This window comes from Cibotium barometz, chromosome 6 (genome assembly GCF_041138505.1).
Source record: "Cibotium barometz isolate CiBa-2024 chromosome 6, ASM4113850v1, whole genome shotgun sequence".
NCBI lineage: Eukaryota > Viridiplantae > Streptophyta > Polypodiopsida > Cyatheales > Cibotiaceae > Cibotium > Cibotium barometz.
Window position 1 is genome coordinate 25,889,766 of NC_141051.1, and position 21,365 is coordinate 25,911,130.

The window sequence follows — 21,365 nt, forward strand, 5'->3', positions numbered from 1 at the left end:
TGAAAATATCTCATTATTTTTTAGTTTAAAACTCCTCCACACATGTGAAATAGGTGCCTTAGGTCAATTTTTGACCATTTTTGGGTCAGTTTAGCTTACTTTTTTGGATCTAGTTGAAATAGGAGAGAGGAGAGATGAAAATATCTCATTATTTTTTAGTTTAAAACTCCTCCACACATGTGAAATAGGCACCTCCTTCATGAGGGGAGATCCCCACACTGAGGTGTCAAAAATGTATCATTTCCTCTAAATATCTCTTAATTTTTAACTAATAAACCTTGTACTCAGTCAACTCTTCATCTTATGTGAACATTTACTCATTTTTTGAGATTTTTTTTTGTTCTTCAATTTATCTCCTCCCTACATTTGGATTAATATTATTGGTCCATAGGAACCTTAATTAGACCATAATCCAAAAATTTCTGAAAATCTGGACCCTTAGGCTAAGGTCCTTTTTACCTATTTTCAATTAATTCCAATTGCACATTGAAAAGTTCTTTTTGAATTTCTGTTTCAAGGAAAACCATTTTAGACACCAGGAGAATTTTTATATCCAAAAATATCTCAATTTTGAATTACCTCCCTCTAGACATTTTCTCTCTCCAAGCCAAAACAGGATCTTTCTTTTATTTCAAAGAGGAAAATAATTTTAGATACTAGGAGAATTTTCATATCCAAAAATATCTCAATTTTGAATTACCTCTCTAGACATTCTCTCTCCAAGCCAAAACAGAGTAAAACAGGATCTTTCTTTTATTTCAAAGAGGAGAATAATTATAAGATCAGAAGGAGAGGTTCTTACACCTGCACACCTCAAAAACTGGAGGAAAGAATCTTACAAAAATAGAAGACGACATCAAATCTCATGTTATGCATCATGTAACCAAGGATGTATGGAGGTCACTGATGTAGTAGAAATGGGACCTATGTTTTTTTTCAAATAAGTGGGGTCTCTTTTCTACCCCCTCTATTCACTCTGAGCCCATTAATTAATTTATGGGATAAGGTTAAAAAGCTTACGTCTCCATCACACTCTCATCTTCGCGTCACACCTGGCCCTCGCCCCACCCTCCCTCTCCTTTCGTTCATCCCATGCTGCCTTGCCTCAGCCATGCCCGCTTGCCCACACCCTGATCACCCTCTCCCCCCCTCTCTCTCTCCCTCCCTTGCCCCAACCTCCCTCTTGTTTCGTTCACCCCACAGTCCCTCTCCTTATGTTGCCCTAGTGGTGGCCACCCCCTCTCCCCCAACCACCCTCTCCCTCAACCTCTCCCTCTCCCTCCCCCTTGCCCTAGCCTTCCTCTCGTTCCATTCACCCTAGCCTCCCCTCCCTCTTCCTCTTATACCACTCGAAGTCGGTGTTTGACGAATCTATAAGGCACTAGACTTTGTTGAAACACCGAAAACGTTTGAAATGGATCTAGGGAAACTAGGGAAAATGGAGTTGAAGCTAAAATTTGGAAGCTTCTAAGAGCATTCTTCAGATGAAGAAACTTTCGACATATAGCTAGAAATTGTGGATTGGATAACAAAGTGAAGATGGATAGAGAAGGAAAGAAGGAAGAGGGCTCAGTGGGGGGGGCGAGGGAGGGGGGAGGGAGGGGGGAGCAATGTTGAATCTGCCAATAAACACGCTAACAAGGAAGATAAGGGAAAGGGGAAGATGCGGATGGAGGAAAGGGGAACTGAAGAACAAGGGTGGATTAGGGTAAGAGACGAATCTAAGGGGGGGAATAACCTTTGACAAATTTAAGGAGAAGCTAGGAAGGGCTAAGTCCTCCTATCTACTCTAATTCATTCAGTCCTCTGGGTGATGATAGTGAAAGAAGACATGACTAATCAAGCTAGACACATGACAACATTACACAAGGCTTCATGTCACTCTCTCGCATCTCCTCTAAAACCATCTCTCCTCCACTCCAACCACATGGCAACATTACACAAGGCCACATGTCACTCTAACATCTCCTCTAAAACCATCTCTCCTCCTCTAGCCACTTGGCAACAATGCATAAGGGTGGGCAGTCTGTCCATCCTCTATAGCCACGTGGTAACAGTGGCTATTTTACATTCCTATTAGCGTTTTACCTTGCCCAAGATAAAGCTTCTTGGTTATTATGTTTATGGAGCCGGAAAATCCAAAGCCCCAAATCTTAATGTACCTAGAAGTGAAATTCCTATAGAGGCAGAATCTACATAGTTCAATCGGATACTGCGCTATCAACCATCCGCCTCCTTGCCCTCTCATTGCCCTAACCCTTTCATTAACCATGATCTTAGCCTACATTGCTATCACATGCATGAAAAATCTACACGCTAGGAGTCGCTAAGAATGCATGAGATAGAATATAAATCTGTTTAGAAAACCTAGTTCCAAGGATGCGAAAGTGAAGGGGATGGACGGAAATGCAATGCAGAGAGACAAGGGTAGGGGGCTTCAACTGGACGCCCCTTGTGGCGAGAGACAGGCATTCCAGGGTTAATGGAAGTTGGGTAGCCTGAAAGGTTAAAAAAAAACCTTTGAACCTTTGTATTCAAATGTTTTCGCTCAAAGGTTGACACTAACTGATTAATCCATTTTGATTTTTTGCTCATTGTAGGGCACTATTTTTCGCCCTGCGCTCGTGGATTGATTTGCAATGTACGGAACACTAACTAACTGTAGCTTTCAATTAATTAGCAAAGACGAAGGTGTATTTTAGCGCCACCTGCGACGTCGCTGAACGAAAAGAACAGGAAATTGCACGTGGTGATCAGTGATCAAAGTAAGTATACGCGGTGAAAACGCCAGCAATACGGCAACTCACGTGGAGGCTTCATATTATCATATTATAAACTAGCTCGGTAAAAGGGTATCGATAACATTTGAAAAGCGCAACATCAGAAGCTCTTATTATCAACACGAGCATCATCTAATACGGGGGGGAGGGTGGATACTTGTCGGGAGGGTAAAGGGAGCCGGGAGGCTTCGTGACGGGAGATGAAGCAGAAGGTGGCTTGGGCTTGGTATATGTTGGCGCGGGTGACGTGACGACCGGAGAAGAAGCTGGCGGTTTATCATGCGGGGAGGGAGGCGGTTTGTAGTTGGGGGATGGAAAGGACGGCGGTTGGTACGAGGAAGGTGGTTTATAAGCAGGAGAGGGCGATGTGGGGGGTTTGAAAATCGGCGAAGGGGACAACGGCGATTCTGGAGGGGACGACGGCGGTTTGAACACAGGTGATGCGGAGGATGGCGATTTATAGGGTGGAGAACACGGCGGCTGGTACACGGGAGAAGAGGGTGGAGTTGGGGGCTTGTAGATCGGGGAACTCGAGGACGGTGGTTTGTATACCGGTGATGAGGATGGTGGTTTGTAGGGTGGAGAAGAGGAGGGGGGCTTGTAAATCGGGGAAGAGGACGGTGGCCTAAAAACAGGTGATCCGGAGGACGGCGGTTTGTAGGGAGGCGACGACGGCGGCTTAAAAACAGGTGACGCGGAGGATGGCGGTTTGTAAGCTGGAGAAGGTGGCGGTTTGTATACTGGAGAAGAGGAAGGTGGCTGGTATGGTGGCTTGTAGACGGGAGAAGAGGAGGGTGGCTGGTATGGTGGCTTGTAGACGGGAGAAGAGGGTGGTTTGTAGATGGGAGACGGCGAGGCGGATGGTGGCTTGTAAGGTGGTTTGTAGACGGGAGAAGAGGAGGGTGGCTGGTATGGTGGCTTGTAGACGGGAGAAGAGGGTGGTTTGTAGATGGGAGACGGCGAGGCGGATGGTGGCTTGTAAGGTGGTTTGTAGACGGGAGAAGAGGACGAAGATGGTGGAGGACACGAGGGCGATTCTGGAGGGAACGATGGCGGCTTAAAACCAGGTGATCCGGAGGATGGCGGTTTGTAGGATGGGGAAGAAGGAGATTCTGGAGACGGCGGCTTAAAAACAGGTGATCCGGAAGATGGCGGCTTGTAGGGTGGAGAAGATGGCGATTTGTACACTGGAGAAGAGGGTGGTTTATAAACGGGAGAAGAGGAGGGTGGCTTGTAAACAGGAGAAGAGGGTGGCTTATGGATGGGAGACGGCGAGGCGGATGGCGGTTTGTAAACAGGCGAAGAGGAGGAGGGTGGTGGTTTGTAAGGCAGCTTGTAGACGGGCGCAGAGGGTGGCTTGTAGACGGGAGAAGGCGAAGAAGGAGGCTTGTAGACGGGAGAAGAAGAAGAAGGCGGCTTGAAGACGGGAGACGGCGAGGATGAGGATGGTGGTTTGTAGACAGGCGACGAGGATGGCGGCTTTTGGACGGGAGATGGGGAAGAATAGACGGGAGACGGTGAAGGTGACGGCTTCGCTACCAGTGGTGACGGAGATGACGGGGCTGGCGACGAATAGTAGCCTTCCGGTTGCACGTAGGAGCCGCCTTCTCCAAACCGCAAATCCACCAAACAAGCTTCAGAGGCCCTCTCAGGCTTGAAGCTTAATGGGCCCGTGAGTATTACTCCGTCAGTGAGTGCGCTGAGATCGACGGAGGCCGCGGTCTTCGTGGTGAGAACATTGCAGACAGACGACGAGCTCTTTAGCAGAGCTGCCACGCAAGCGTCTTGCTCGTGGTCTCCCGACACGTGGATACTGAACTGGCCATCTTTGTCCGTCGTACCCTCCACGTAGGCAGTCTCTGCGCCACTCTTGGACGTGCACCGAACGGCCACGCTGGCTCCTGCTGTCCAAAGAACGCTTGAGAAACAAAACTCCGTTTATCAAACAAGAAAAGCAAGCGGTGTTTACATGCCACCTCACCTTCCATGAAGAAGCAGGGCTGCGTGAAACGTCCAGCATGGCATGCATCGCAGAATACCTTGCCCTTCACGATGAACGTAGTTGGCCCAGCCGCAGCATTGTGAACGCATGCTAACACCAGTAGCAACACGAGTTGCAAAGAGAGGAGCCCCATGGCGTTCGCCAAATTAAAGTAGACGACATGTTTGCCCTCATTTTATACACAAACGAGGAGGGGGATATACCCACACGTGTGTCGTTTGACTCCCCGCGTGTGAGAAGAACCAAGCGTTTACCCTATGGCCAGGAGGCGGCCCGCGGGCTAATTTATTCCACTTTAGGGTACACACAGGCTCACAGCGTTCATTTCGCTCATAACAGCGGGCGGCGGCCAGGCGCGGCTGGCCAAGCTTGCTGGCGCACCGCGCCCTCTCTTATCAGTGATCACAATCGCATTCACTACTGCATTAAAAAGCTCGTACGTGCAACATCAAGTGCATATTTGCGTGTCTCGAAGCTTCATTGCTTAATGACACTCCAGATTCCAATCAGCCTCGAATCCCTTGCTTGAAGATTCGGTTAATTGGTTCTAGCACCGGCGCACCAGGAATGTTGACGAGGACTCGCTACACCACCCGGGGGTCTCAACCCTCAGCTGAAGCCTGAACGCTTGCCGACGTACTTGAGTCTTGACCTAAGTAGAATCATGATTTATGGCTCAACGTCCCCTCAGTCCCGAGTACGCACCGACGCACTCGTTAGTGTCAGAAAGCCCATGTCGGGACTCGGGAGTTTTACCTTTCCTCTCATCACGTAATTTCACGAGGCGCGTCTCTCGTGTAATAAAGGAAACCTGTTGCACGTAGTTGGAAGTTATAACCCTGCCAGTCTGAATTCCGTTCATCACAAGTAAATCCTATCTTTCTAGTCTTAGGAGATACTCTTACATGCATAAAAACACACGGTGAACGGTGGGACTGATCTTTCATAAGCCTCTCTTGCGCTCATCGTCATTTAATTATTTTTGAATTTTTTTTTTTTATTTGAAACAGCGGAATATATTAAAAGAAAATGATGTTACAAGGTCCCATGAGGAAGGTCCATGGGGAGACACAGTGATCTGGAGAAACCTTCAGAAAAAAGGGGGAACAAAACTAAAACATCTCATGGAACATCTCAAGACCAGTTCGGCCAGCACTAAAACAAGTAAACAGAAGAAACAGTTGGCGGCCAGCCCCTCTTCATTTAATTATTTTTGAATTTTTTGGTTTGTGAGTAGTAGATACTTCATGCTTATATTCCAGGCAATTTGTAAGGACTTTATGACACTTATTAACGGGCAAGAGTATTCTTGCATTCACATTTGTCGATCACAAATCAGTGCAGTAGAAAGAGGTGTTAGTAGAAAGAGGTGTTACTTTAGAGTCTCAAGGTCACAGGTTCAAGCCTTCATTGCAAAAGCGATGGCATGCACGAGTGTGTGTTTTTTGACTTTCTAATTCCAACCAATTGTTTTAAAAAAAACGCTCGTCCTCGAAGGGTAAGTAGGGATAAGCCTTATATTTGAAGCCTATGATGAGTCCCATGGTCCCTAACTTGACAACCTATGTATAAACACACCATGCTTGCCATATATATCCATGTAGAAGCTCCTAAAGCACTTAATTTCATTGAATAAAGTACCAAACTTGGCGTAAATAAACAACTAGCACTTCAACCCGATATAATGTTGACAATCTCAATACACCTAAACAAAGCTTTAAAACAATCTTCAGACAATTGGATTATCTCTCCTTGGAAGCCTATACTCCTCACCTCCATCTAGCAAAAAATATTTAAGAAACAAACATTAACTATTGCAAGATAAACTTTTCGTGGAAAAAAAGAAGGAAAACAACAAAAGCTTACATAACTCATTTGGTGGATCAATATTTGAGGGGCGAATGAGGTTTGAACAGGCTTGTAGACAGCAAACTGAAAAATTCTATGTTGTCCAGTGCCTATGACTCAAAAATCAACATATCAGGCTTTTCATAGTCCACAAACATTACATGTACATGAAGTTAATCCGCGATCTTTTGTAATCTCAGACTGTAATTTCCAAGGAGCCCAAAGCTCTCGTTGTAAGGGTCTTGATCATACAAACCCATCAATAATCTGAGTTCTAAAAAATAAAGATATTCCTTATTGTTGCCAATAGCAATATAAATTTATCAAACAAAACACAAAAAGCTACATAAAAAACAGGTTTCTATATATACCGTAAAACACCGGTGCTCTCTAACAGTTCGATAATTAGAGATACTGTTGCTTGTCCTTCCCAAAATGGAGGGTCTACAACTCAGCCATGAATATTACATAAATTATAAAAAATAATAATACCTAAATTATAGCAATCTCAAAAATAAGTATCTTCAATATCTCGGCCATCACTATAAACAAATGAAAATGATCTCCTTGCCACCTCTATCCTAAGAAATATATCCCTGATATCAAATATAACACTCACAACACTAATCATTTACATAACACTTTTAAAGTCTTCCTCTCTCCCTATGTGTGTGTGTGTGTGTGTGTTTAATTTTTGTGCCAAGCAAGAAAAATAAATAATGCTATTGTATATAAAAGCAAGTGAAAAGTAAACGTTTGCTTATCCAAATCTCAAAAAAAAAAAAAAAACAGGAACTCACCGACACCCGCCGTCCGCCATCTCAACAATTAGAACCACCTCTTGATGAGCAATGATGGGGCACTCCCTTTTGTGGATCTACATGGTATCTTTAGCTAAATCCAAGTAGATTTATACACGTGAATTCAATAATACCAAAGAGAAAAGCATCAATGTGAAAGATTGCATAGAAAGACAACATAGATTACACATGTTACATCATTGCAAACATTCTCTTCATTGATACAAAGATATCTATGAATGTAGTCTCTAGCATTTGTAAGCTGCTATATCAATAGCTTGTTCTCTACCTTTTAGGCATAGATTAAATTTACATCTTGATTCATGCTATTTGGAAAACCTTCGTGTAGACAACATTGGTTGTGAAGACTTCGGTTGAGAACCTTCTATGCTGCTTTCCTGTTCCATATAATGATTTACACATACTTTCACTGCATCAGATGATCTAACACATAACATAGCAACGTACAACTGTCCATGTGTGAATACTTGTGTAGCTAGGTAAAGTTTCAATACACTCAATGTTTATCCTTGGGACTTATTTATTGACATACCAAAGGCTAACCTTATAGGAAATTGTCTCCTTCTCATGTCAAAAGGCAATTGCAGCATAGTAGGTATGAATATTATCCTGAGAATAAAGACCCTTTCTCCAATGTTTATACCTGTAATGATTTCTGCTTCTATCACCTTTGAGTGAAATTGCTTGCATATCAATCTGGTACCATTACAAAGTCCCCGTCGAGGATCCAAATTACGGAGTAGCATGATAGGAGCATTAATCTTTAGAATCAAGCAATGAGGAGGGTAACCACCACCCAGGTTCAAACTGTTTAAGTACTCAATTGGATACAATATTGCGTCATTCTCGAAAGAAGCAACCGAATCAGCACTAAGGTATTCTCTTTTAAGACCGGGCAATGCACTCAAGGCTAGTTTATTAACCTCATCAACCTCTAGATTTCGTGGTGCAAGTATAGCACGGTCTTTAAAGAAGCATTCATATTCCTCCATCCTTTGAAGATCTTTGTATACCTATCCTACCAAACTCAAAATGGAGTTCCCATGGATCAACATTCGTGGTGGTATTACCACTCTGCCTTCATTGTTTGGATGGCCTATAGAGTCGTCTCTAATTTATAATGTCAATTTGATAAATTCTTATTTTGTACAATCATAAGCACTTTGTCTAACCCGCATGTTTTGGGTGAGCTTTAGAACATTCACATATCTCCAAATATGTGACCAGTATAACGTTGTAACAACAATGTCCTCATGCGATCCCTTTGGCACAACCCGTAAGATTTGCCTGAAGTCACCACCAAAGAGAATAACTTTCTCACCAAACATTGTATCACTCTGCGTAATGTCTTTCAATGTCCTGTCTAGTGCTTCATATGCATACCAATGCATCATCGGAGCCTCATCCTAAAGAATTAACCTTGCAAGCTTCAACACCTCCGCTAATGGGTTGTTAGCTTTGATTCCACATGTGCTAGAAGCATTGAGCACCAATGGAATTTTAAAACGTGAGTACGTTGTAAGACCATTTGAAAGTAACAATGTAGAAGGCTTGCTCTTTAAATTTTTGTCTGGAGCCATGAAATGATGTTTAAAATTTTTATTTTAGAATTTGTTTTTTCTTGTTTTATTACATTATTTAATATTATTAATAAGTATGTGCTGTTTGGGACCCCTAATTTTGGGCATACAAAGCGCACAATCTAGGGTCAATCTACAACATGCAAAGAGAGAGAGAGAGAGAGAGAGAGAGAGAGAGAGCTCTAAAAAACTCAAATGGAAGTGTCACACGTGCACCGTACACGCACACATACTCTCCCTATTCCTCTCTCTCTCTCTCTCTCTCTCTCTCTCTCTCTCTCTCTCTCTCTCTCTCTCTCAATCACTCACACACACATTTGTACTCACAAATCGCTACCTGCATGGTGCACCCATATATACTCAAAGCTTCCATCGCGCCTCCATGAGTGCTATTAGTAGCCTTGACTTCTTCTTACATGCAACATTGATTTCTAGACCAACCTCTACACTAACGACAGTCATCTTCTTTTGAAAAAGAAAAAAGACACCCTGGTCATAGTATTCAGAATGTAAACCTTAATAATAATCACAAAATTTATGAATTCACATGCTTAAAGAGCCAGCGGAGAGAGAGAGAGAGAGAGAGAGAGAGAGCGAGAGAGCGAGAGAGTGCTTATCTTTGTGTTGGGGGTGGGGGGAGAGAGAGAGAGAGAGAGAGAGAGAGAGAGAGAGAGAGAGAGAGAGAAATCAATTTTCCCTCAGGGACTTGGATGGTTTGTGTAGATAATGGAGTAGAAGGTTCTACAAGCCAGTGATAGTTATAGACTGAGGCATCTTTATGTAAGGAGGCTGGCAAAAGAATAGAAAACCAGGCTTCAAAATGACTAGCTCAGAAAAATAACTAGACTGGCAAAAGAGTAGAAAACAAGGCTTCAAAATGACGAGCTCATAAAAATCGTAGGGTTACATTAATTTTGCAGTGAAAACATTCAAAATCATGGCCGCTACATTAAAACAATGAAATCGGGGGTATCATTATAGGTAGGTGTCATTATTTTTCTTACAATAAATAATATGTAAGATATATATATTAATATATGCTAATATTAATATATGTTTAATATTAATATATATAAGATAATATATATGATTAAATAATATATAATTACTTATATTAATTACATATATAAGATATATAATTAGATATGTGATTAAAATCTTAGATAAATAATTATATAATCTTTATTAAGATATGTGATTTTAATATATTAATTAATTATATTAAGATCACATATATTAATAAGATTATATGGATAATATTAATATATTAATCTTAGCTAATATTATTATATCTTTATTTTTATTACATATATATATATATATACATATGTAGAGCCAACTCCCCCAATCTCCCTGGTCTCCCCCAGTCTCCTCGAAAGCGCCTCTTAGTGTCTTGATTCAATGAGCTTGTTGATGGATCTTGCTCGAGTCTCTCCGGAAGCACCCGCACAAGCTCAGAGGGAACATGTATGTTGTCTTGCTTCAACGAGATCATTGATGTGTCTTGCTCTGCTCTGTTGGTGTTCATGTTTGCCCTATGTGTCCATCAACAAGCTCATTGATGCCTCTTGCTCCGCTCTGTTGGCGCTCTGTTCGAGCCTATGCATGAATCAACGAGCTCGTTGATACCTCTCGCTCCGCTCTGTTGGCGCTCCGCTCGGGCCTTTGCATGAATCAACAAGCTTGTTGATGGAGTCCCTCTACAATCAACGAGTTTTTTTGATGTGCCATGGCGGGCTTTAGGCACCAACCTTGGATGTGACACTATCTCTCAAGTGCCTACTTAGGGTAGTGGGACCCAGTCAGCCAGTAAGCTTGAAATCATTCGTGAAAAATTCCTCCTTTTGGCTTCTACTTTGAAATGCTATCACTGCCTGCCAACAATGATATGTCATGATAGACCATCTAGTTCAAAGCATTCTAGGGACATAGTATATTCCAAGGCATGCATGATAGACCATCTAGTTCAAACTTAGAAATGCAACATGATAAGGAAACTAGATCGCATGCATTTAGCATTGAATATAATGTTTGCCGACCTTGCATTTTCTCTCCTTGTGTTATTTTGCTACTATTGGGCAGTTGGAGTGCATGGAGATCTAAATTGATGATGCAAATGGTTTCATAGTGTTTAAGAATGTGTAGTAGACCAATGTGCTTTTATGTGGGCTGATAATTACACCATCCCCTGATAATTATTATATTTGTGCATAATCCTTAATTATTCAGGGTTGAAAATCAATGGCCAGAGGGAATAAAAGTGGTGGAGGAAGACATGGGGGTAGAAGCACTTGTGAGTCTTTGCCTTCTTCACATAGCTATAATTGTGTGTTTTGAAATGAATGTTCTCTTAAGAATGTAATATTTATGCAGGAAATAATGGTTACACATTGAGGTCTGGCAATACTAGTGGAAGGTGGGTTAGCAAGGAGGTCGAGTTTTGCACTGAAAGGAGGACTGATGTCTCATATGAAACAAGAACACTAACCAATGAACCCTTGAGAACTTTGGAAGAAACACAGGATGTTATTGGAGAGCGAATAACAAGAGGTGGGCATCAAGTAACAAGAAACAATGAGGAGGTGGAGACACAACAACAAGGAGTTGGGGAACAAGGCGAAACCTCAACACACCAAGAGGAAACAGAGGCAGGGGAGCACCAAGGAACACCACCTATTGTTTCAGCCAAAGAGCCCTCTCATCCATGCACTCTTGGCAAACAACTAAAGACCCAGGTGCTATCCAAGCTTTTTAATGAATTCAAAGTTCAAAGACCTTCACACCCTCCTCCAATCCCTCTTTGCAGATTGATACCCAATGAAGTAATCCGTGTCATCAGTAGTGATGTAGATGCCATGCTGAAGGCCTTTGATGGATCATGGTGGTTATGTGGAGTTCATTGCATCTTCATTCATTGTGTCATTTCAAAAACTAGGGTCTAGAGAGTATGCCAAAGTTACAAATGTCGATCGGGCAGTTTGGGGACCCACATGGTGTTTCTTGAGTAATGAGTTTGACTATCAGCTCAATGAAGATTGGCAAGATCTCAAGGGCCGTAAGTTTTAAGTTTGGGATGGCAATCACAGACTCAAAGCATGGATGCAACCCATATAAATGAGTTAAATTAATACTTTGATTCTCTTTGATTGGTCCTGATAATGAGTTAGGTTTGTAGGTTATGAGCATGTACTTGAGATGTACGTGAAGGTTGTTTGCCACTTCATCAATGTGGAGAAAAGGAGAGAGGGTGAACTGTTATTGGCTTTGAAAGCCACTAATGAGTAGGTGCCTTAGTGTCACTTTAGCTTTTATTGCTCGTCACACACACAAGTATTCATATTGTAACATATTGTATAGGATTACTCATGCCCATGTGGCACCCTCATTTGCACACGAGGTGTTCCTCTTTTAGAAGTTTGGTTTGGTAGATAAGACATCGACAGACGAGGAAAGGCATTGGGTTGAAGTTGAGATGGTTGTAGAGCATAGGCATGGCCCTACTATATGGTACAATGCACCATCAAATGTCCTTGCTCATGTGGAAGGTAAAATGCTCATCAATATTGTTTTTATCATGGTTCCATTTCATTTCCATTATCACAACACATGTTTATTTCCATCCTACATAGGAAGAGTTCTCTGAAGCATTGAAAAAGGCCACTTCAAAGTTGGATAGGGAAAGTATGACACTAGAGGAGTTCACACATGCTCATACCAAAGAGGTTAGAGGGGTGGAGAATGTCTTTCAAGAAAGAGCATACAAATTGTTGCATATTGCAAACCCTAACAATGGTGATGCATTTTTCCAATTGATTTATGTATATGACTAGAACAACAAAATTGGTCCAATGTGACAAGGGACAAGATACTCACCCTTGCTCAGTCTAGACTTGATCCTGATAGGTGATATTGGAGGGTTAACATGTGGGGCTTCTGTTTGTGTGATGTTTTTTTCCCAACAACATGTGATGGTCCATTTTTGTTTGTTGTGATGTTGCAGGAAAGCTACTATGAGCAGGGATGGAGAGGCTATTATTTATTCAATTTTGGGTGATGGTGGCTTTACAAAGAGCAAAAGGGGATATCCATTCACTCTCGCATTTGCTCAATGCATGGATTATGATTATATGGGGCTTTATGAGCACATTATAGAAGTTGAATGATTATGATTATGATTATATGGGGCTTTATGGGCACATTATGGAACTTGAAATAGACAAGACACTCGCTTTAATTTCTGGACTGCAAGATGAGAAGAAGCTATACACACATCAATGAAAAGGTTTAGATTTCATCTTGAGTTTCGAGTACACCTTGAGTTCCAATTATACCTCTACACTATTTGATCATTCTCGTGCTAATTTTATGATGGATGTTTTAGATTTTGATGATAGTATTGGAAGTAGAAAGTCATGCATTGATGTGGAAGATGATGAGACATGTGTTGAAGACCATGTTGATGAAGTAACACTCTATGACATGTGTTGTATGAGCCTTACTTTGGTGATGATGACACATGTTGAAGGCCATGTTGATGAAGTAACACTCTATGACAATGAGAAGTGGATGATCCACCATAGCAATGCATTGACATGTGTTGTATGAGCCTTACTTTTGATGATGATGACACATGTTGAAGACCATGTTGATGAAGTAACACTCTATGACAATGAGAAGTGAATGATCCACCATGGCAATGCATTATATGAGCCTATTGGGATGGAGGTTACACATGAGGAGGCCCTTGTTTATGATGATAAAATTTCATTTGATATGGAAGTTCCATCACCTAATGGTGGATGTGCCACTAGGACTTTATTTCAGTTTGGGGCTTCTATATGAGGCAAGACTTTAAGGGATGGAAGAGATGATGTGGATTACAAAGAGAGGTATCTTTGTACACAATGGGGCTATAAGTGCATTTGTGGACAGATTTGAGTATGTGTGTATGATGAGATACAAGAAGAACAAATGCATGGTTCTCTTGTTGAGGAGAGCAGCATTGATAGTGAGGCAAATGAAGAGAATTATTTCAATGAAGAGGGAAGCCATAAAGATCTTGGTAGTGATGAAAGTCAAGATGCATATGAGGATAGTGAGATTGAAGATATAAATATCGAAGACTATCAAGTAAAGATGTGGATGCCTATTGAGGGTCCATATGCTTATGATCCTTATGTTGATGGTATGTACATTGATGATGCCTATGCTTATGATCCATATGTTGATGATATATTCATTGATGATGCCTATGGGTATGATCCATATGTTTCTACCTATGGAGACGATGCATATGCTAGTGAAGATATCACTTTGGAAGACCATGGTGATCTTTTATTAGATGGAGACTTGTATGGAGTTCCTTTTGATCTAGGTGGTCATTTGGATTGTTACCTTGTTTGATCATTTGGATCAAGACTTGTATGGAGTTCCTTTGATCTAGGTAGTCATTTGTATTATTACCTTATTGGATCATTACATGGGACTTTCTTCAGTACATATGGCTATGCACGTATGTATATGGATTAATGGCTCTTGGGAAATCCGTTTGACCTAGGTAGATACATGATTAGCCTTGCATTTGATGATGGGTTTTGACATTAGCCCTGATCCAAGGAATTCTTCAGCCATTATCTTCTTGGATTTCCATTTGATTGAGGTGGTTATATACTTATCTTCATCTTTGGTGGTACACCTTTATCATTTCCATTTGACCCTTGGCAAGATACACACTCACGTGGGTTAGGTGGATCTATGTGAGCACACAACTCATGGATTGATTTTTAGCTTTTTTACCTCTTATATATGATGTGTGCATGATTGCCCTTTTATTTTGAGGATGAAACCATTGTAGGAGGGGATGGTTTATAATGAAGGAAATTATGTGCTTGGATGTATTACACAAGTATATGAGGGATGAGGGGTTAGGCACGTAAAATGGGACATATGACTTGGGTTTATGGGTAGACCATATGTAAATGGTCCTAGGAGTAAGTGACTATATAAGTCACTTATGGAATAGCTTGTATAACTTTTATAACTCATAATCATTTTTTATATCAATAATCAAGTCTTGCGCAGCAAGCTTTCATGGAGAATTCTCCCATGTCATAGACATCCATGTAAATAATTTCTAAGTGTCTCTAGACTCCACATTGACGAGTTTCCTTCTCCCTACCTCCTTTCATTATGGAGTTTGTGTTCAATTTTATGGTGTGCCTCAATAAATTGTGAGTGATCGAGATGCCAAGTTTATGGGTTCATTTGGAGAGCACTACTTGAGCTCATGTGGGGAACAAATTAACTCCTAGCATTGCCTATCACCTGGAAACAGATGGGCAAATGGAGAGAGTCAACAAATGGGTGGAGACATACTTGAGACATTTTTGTCATGACACTCAACATGCCTGGGATTATTGGTTATATGGATACAAGGTGAATGTGCTGATGTTTATCAACAAGGAAGAGATTACAAATCAAAATGCACAAGAGGAGGTTGAGACAATGTAAACTCTCCTTGGAGCATGAAGACAACTTGAAGAATGCTTAAAGAAGCATGAAGAAATATGTCAATGCCCTTAGGAGATTTGTGGAGTTCAATGTATGTGATCGAGTGCTTTTACGCATACCAAAGTCAAGATATGAATCTCTTAAGGGCAATACAAACACCAGCACATAGGTACTATGGTCTGTACAAGGTTGAGAGAAGAGTTGGGCGAATGGCTACAAGCTAATGCTACTTGCTACTACATCCATACATGATGTGTTCCATGTCTCTCAATTGAAGGCATGCGTGGGGCCAATAGTGGAAGTGTAAGATGAGTCTGTAGAATAGATTGGTAGTGTTCTATTTATTGCTCATTTCTCCTTATCCCACTTTCAAGATTTTTATTATGGGTATCATTGTTTCTAGTTGACATGGTTACTCCAAACATCTAAGTTTCAAAAAGAATTTTAACTCGATGTTTAAAGCTAAAATACTTTTTTAAATTTTATTTTTTTAGTACATCGAGTCTACAAACTCAAATTACCATCTCAAACTCCATCCCTCATGGCATGACAATAGCTGCCAGGAGATACATTGTGATACATAAGCTTAGAGATACTCATGGGTACTAAAGTTCTCTAGTGGGTACACAATAAGAGAGGACCTTATAAATATCTTGGTGTACTCATATGTTAAGGATAAGAGGTTAATAGAGAGGACTACAATGTGTTTACAATCCCTAGTCTCCTCTGGGTCATAGTAAGAATAATATTCTCCCTCATATACTTGGATGGGTGCACTTGGATCCATCCTCTACACCATTACTTGTGTCTCTGCTCTTCCCTTATTGGAAAGAGAAGATCCTCAAAGGGCTTTGCTATGTGATCTCATAGTCCTCACATGGAAAATTCATAAAAGGGGAATGCAATCATTTGATCCTCAAGAGGGGATAACCCTGGCCCTTCGGCCAACTGAGGTCTAGTTTTCTAAAAAAGAAACCTAAGAATAAGTCTCATATTTTAAATCCTAGACCTTGGATTTGATATCAGATATAAGACCCCTACCTCATCATTCTATTCTAATTGGACAATGGAAGATTCTAGTCTAAGAAGGTAGAGCGACTTACCTGGGGCCTCCCTTGCATTATGTTATCGAATGGCTATTTCAGTGGCTCCTTGAGACTCAACTAGAAAATTCCCCTTACTAAGAAATGCAATATCATCATCATCATCATTATCTCATAATCATCACATTCCTATGCAAAAAACAATATGCTTGGGACTAGTTCTTTAGGTCCTCATTATGGTTAGCTACTTTAGACCTCAACAGTACAGTAAATCACTGTAGGCCTCTTGAGGATATCCCTATCTAGTTTCAGATTTATAATGGGTTCATCAATCAATAATCATTATATCCCTTAGCCTTTAATCTTTGTGTAAATCACTTTAGGCCTCTTGAGGATAGCCCTATCTAGTTTCAAATTTATAATGGGTTGATCAATGAGAAATCATTATATCCCTTAGCCTTTAATCTTTGTGTTAGGAATAGCTAAATCATCTTATTAAAATAAAATTCAGAAAACATGCACCATCAAAGCATGGATTAGTGAGTAAACCCTACCTTCTTTTTTTTGCTAAAATAGTGAATTTTTTTATTATGTATATGTGATAGATGTGCTGGACTGCGTAGTAGGGCTTGCATATGTGCTTAATGACTACACAAACCTATTGCATGTGTGCTTGACTACATAGGCACTATGCAAGCTTTAGGCTTGCTTGTAGGAATTCACATTTGTAAGGTTTGATAGAGAATATATATAATCTAATCATTAAGGAGCATCAATGAAATTGTTCCTTTCATAAATAATCATGACACCCAAAACGATAGTTTTTGGACACATCACTTAGTCATCACCCCATGATAGCTATTGACATAGCTAATAATCTCTAATGAATGCACATTCATTAGACAAAGATAGCCATGCACATTCCTTCATCGCCCCCCATGATAGCTATTGACATAGCTAATAGTCTCTAATGAATGCACATTCATTAGATAAAGATAGCCATGCACGTTCCTTCATGCAAATGTATATTCGCATATGAAATTTCGCTAAGGAATGCATGTTCCTTCCAAAAGTCTACATGTACCTTTATTTGCTACGCCCACACATATTCCCATAATTACCCATGCACATTCCTTAACTTATGCATGCATGTTCATCATCGGTGGTCACTTAGGGACCCTTGCACACATATATAGACACATATCCATGTCTAATCATACACCTCCACATGGACATCCCTTCATCCCCATGCACATACGCTAAACATAGGCTCCCAAACTTACCCACGCACATTCCTAGACCAAGCCTTGTATATTCTTATGTCTCCACACACATTCCTACATCATGCAAACATACATTCCTAGGTGTAATAAAGACCATTTTTTTGTAGAATTGGGCAGCACCCAAATTCTTGTTGTCACTATTGTCCTGAACCAAATCCACCATTGGGCCAAGTTTCCTTTCATAAACACACGATTCATGAGATTAATAAGACATAGTCCACTCTTGGAGGAAATAGATTTAAATAGCCCAAAATGTAGAACACCATCCCAGGGAGGAGCTCTAGGGAGGAGTCAGTGCACCAAGACCCATTTGGGGGGATTTATATGAAACACCAACCCGAACCTTTAGCCAAGATTCCTTTCATGTACACATGACCCCTCAGATTAGTAGTATATAGTCCACCCTTAGAGGAAAGTGCTTCAAAAAACCAAGAATCTAGAGCACCCCCTGCAGGGAGTATTTAGTGCACCAAGACCCATTTAAGGGGATTTATAGGAGTGACACTATCCTAACAATAGATGACACAAGTGATAGCAAGCATGCTAGCTTAGGAGAATCTTATGATTGGGGACAAAGTGTAAGTCAAACTTGCATGGATATTGAGACACATGGAAAAGGAGCCTTTAAAAGCCCATGTACGAGAATCCCCTACACACTCTCTAAGGAGTCTTGTATAAGACTCAAAGATTTCATCATAGGAGTTCCTCAAGCAACCTAGTGAAAACCATTCATGGGAGGCCTTCCTTCTCAAAACTCAGTTAATTGTTTTAGTGCATCATCATCTCATGAGGATATTTTTATCCAATTCACTTGGAATCCCTAGCCTGAGTATTGCTAGGCATAAGCCTAGGAGGCCTTAGGATAGGAACTCTTGGAGTATTTGGGTTGAGAGCTTGAGGAAGTGTAGCCTAGGAGGCCTTAGGATAGGAACTCTTGGAGTATTTGGGTGCATCATCATCTGATGAGGATATTTTTATCCAATTCACTTGGAATCCCTAGCCTGAGTATTGCTAGGCATAAGCCTAGGAGGCCTTAGGATAGGAACTCTTGGAGTATTTGGGTTGAGAGCTTGAGGAAGTGTAGCCTTAGTCTTCACCTCCTCACTCTTTGGCATAAGTACTTCTGAGAGTTTCAGCTTTGGAGTTGATACCAAGGCTGGCACCATGGTACCAAGGGAACTGCTAGTGCATGTAGCTTTATGCCACTGCATCATAGAGAGTAGGTGGGTATATAGGAATTCACCTCAAAAGTAGAAGGTTGTAGTGTGGGATCTATCCCCCTAGAGGGACCCTTCTATCCCCACCATATGACCCCAATATTCATGGGATACTCGCCTCAATATATTATAGCCAGCTAGTTGGACATACACTATTGGGGATATACACCATATCCAACTTATGTCCCATCCAAATTATTCATGGATACTTGCCTTAGTATTATAGCTATCCCTAACTAGACATATGCCATTAGGAATATACACCACCTATATATTGTAGGCAACTTATGCCCCATCAACTTAGCCATACACTTACCCCTATTATGCGTACCCACTCCACCACAATCTATCCTTATACCCCAACCAAGTAGGATGGTTAAACTGAAGACATTCTTAGGATAGCATTAGAAATAGGGAGAGAGGAGGGGGAGCCATCACAGGATTCCCACTAGCATTTGTATCGATTGTAGCATGGAGACAACTAGACAAGGCCAAGATTGATAAGCTCATGTCTAAATTCCATGGGATGGGTGCATAATATCTCATTTAGCGATATTTGACCCAATGTGTGATATCTACATTGAACCAAGCGGCCAAGTGGTGAAGGTGGGAGCCTTGGAAGGAAACGCCAAGAAGTTGTTTTGATCACTAAAGCATGAGGACAATCCATACTTTATCTCATTCTCTAAATAAAAACTTCACAATAGGGTGTTCCCGACAAGGAACTTGAGAAGCCACTTGAGAAAGAGTTAAACCAGATTACCATGTGAAGCAACTACTCAAGAATGGGTCAATCCAAGATTATGGTACCTTCATTTATGTTGCACTAATAACAATAAATTCTATGATGAGATGCAAACATGGAGATTTTTTGTAAAGGAATGGGGGTAAATGTCTCCTATTGCAAACCCTTTGCCCACGAGCCTTGCCTTGTACTTATCCAATGTATCATTAAGCTTGTACTTGGTGTTCCAAACTATTATGACCCATTTCTACCCCTTTCATAACTCTCTCTCTTTGAATCAAGATGGAAATAGGTAACAATCATCATAGGTATCTTGCTTCCAAGCTCAAGATCTCAATGACCTCTAAGCTTCATTTAGAAGGTAGCTAGATCCAATCTCCCAAGCCTCCCTCTTGCTATCAACAAGAGGTTTGCTACACCTCCTTAGATCAATATTAGGCAGATCCTTATATGTCCATGTAAAGATCAATTGGCGAGATCAATGTCAGACGGATTCTTATATGTCCATGCAAAGACGTTCCTTAATTGAGCAAAGAAAGAGGAAACCTACTATAGAATGATGGGGTCTTCCTATACCTCGAACAACCATACCCTGACCCTATAGTCTAGGGCAAGGATCTTCTTTTGATCCTAGTTCATCTCCTTCCCATACCATGGCAACTGTGAGTAAGAGGACACCTTGTGAGTAAGAGGACACCTACTCTCTAGAATGACGGGGTCTTTCAATATCATGGAACCCATACCCAAGAAACCACTAGAATAGGGTAAGGATCTTCTTTTTGGGTTGAGGTTATCTCCTTGACTTCATCTTGAGAAGTGGTGCTAGCAATGACCTGGTTGATTCTCCAAGGAAGAGTCATCCACAAGCTCCTCTAACCAAGCTACCGCGATAGTTCCCCCACCGGCAAGGCTTCTTCCTTTAATTTTGGCACTTGGTTGCCTAGTGTTCCTTCTTGGTGTGTGTGATAAGGGGATGGAGGAAGGTAGGAGATCGATGGGTCTTCTTATAAGGTCGATCGATTATTGGGCTCTTCTGGTAGTTTAGGTTGGCTCTAGCTTACTAGCTCCAACTCTGGCTGCACAAGGTTGATGACTCTCCAACTTTGGCTCCAACCTTGGCTCTCCAACACTAATGACCTTCGCTATAGCTCCACATGCAGTGCATGTAAGGCGGGCAAGGCCAAGATGTGCAAAGTTTTCACCTAATATACCATGAGGACTTATGTGAGCTCCTTGTGCTCTAACCACCTCTCCAACGAGTGCCATTCCCCTCCTCCCTATATGGGGATTTGGATCTATCTTGATAATATCCACCATATTATGCATTCAAAGCCTTGGTAGGATCCCAACTATGGTTCTACACTTTCCTCTTTAAGCCCAATCATAATTCACTTCCAAGGGTAATGTAACATCGGTGCCATTTATTCATGTCAAGAATTAGCAAGGAACCATAGTGTTACTGGTTAGAGCACTTGTCTTGGATTGTGGAAGTCCTATTAGAGAGATAAAAAAGGCTAAGAGGTGTGTCAATCCCTC

The 21,365-nt window shown here is 41.3% G+C and overlaps 1 protein-coding gene across 1 annotated transcript; it reads right to left on the reverse strand.

Moving 5' to 3' along the window:
- Nucleotides 1-2,793: 2,793 nt before the first annotated feature.
- Nucleotides 2,794-4,938, reverse strand: LOC147637571 (uncharacterized). Its single transcript, XM_086799371.1, has 2 exons — nt 4,762-4,938; nt 2,794-4,681 (listed from the first exon to the last, which is right to left on the reverse strand). Exons 1-2 carry the CDS (start codon nt 4,913-4,915, stop codon nt 2,913-2,915), a joined length of 1,923 nt encoding a protein of 640 aa, XP_086655497.1. The 5' UTR covers nt 4,916-4,938; the 3' UTR covers nt 2,794-2,912.
- Between the last annotated feature and the right edge of the window lie 16,427 nt (nt 4,939-21,365).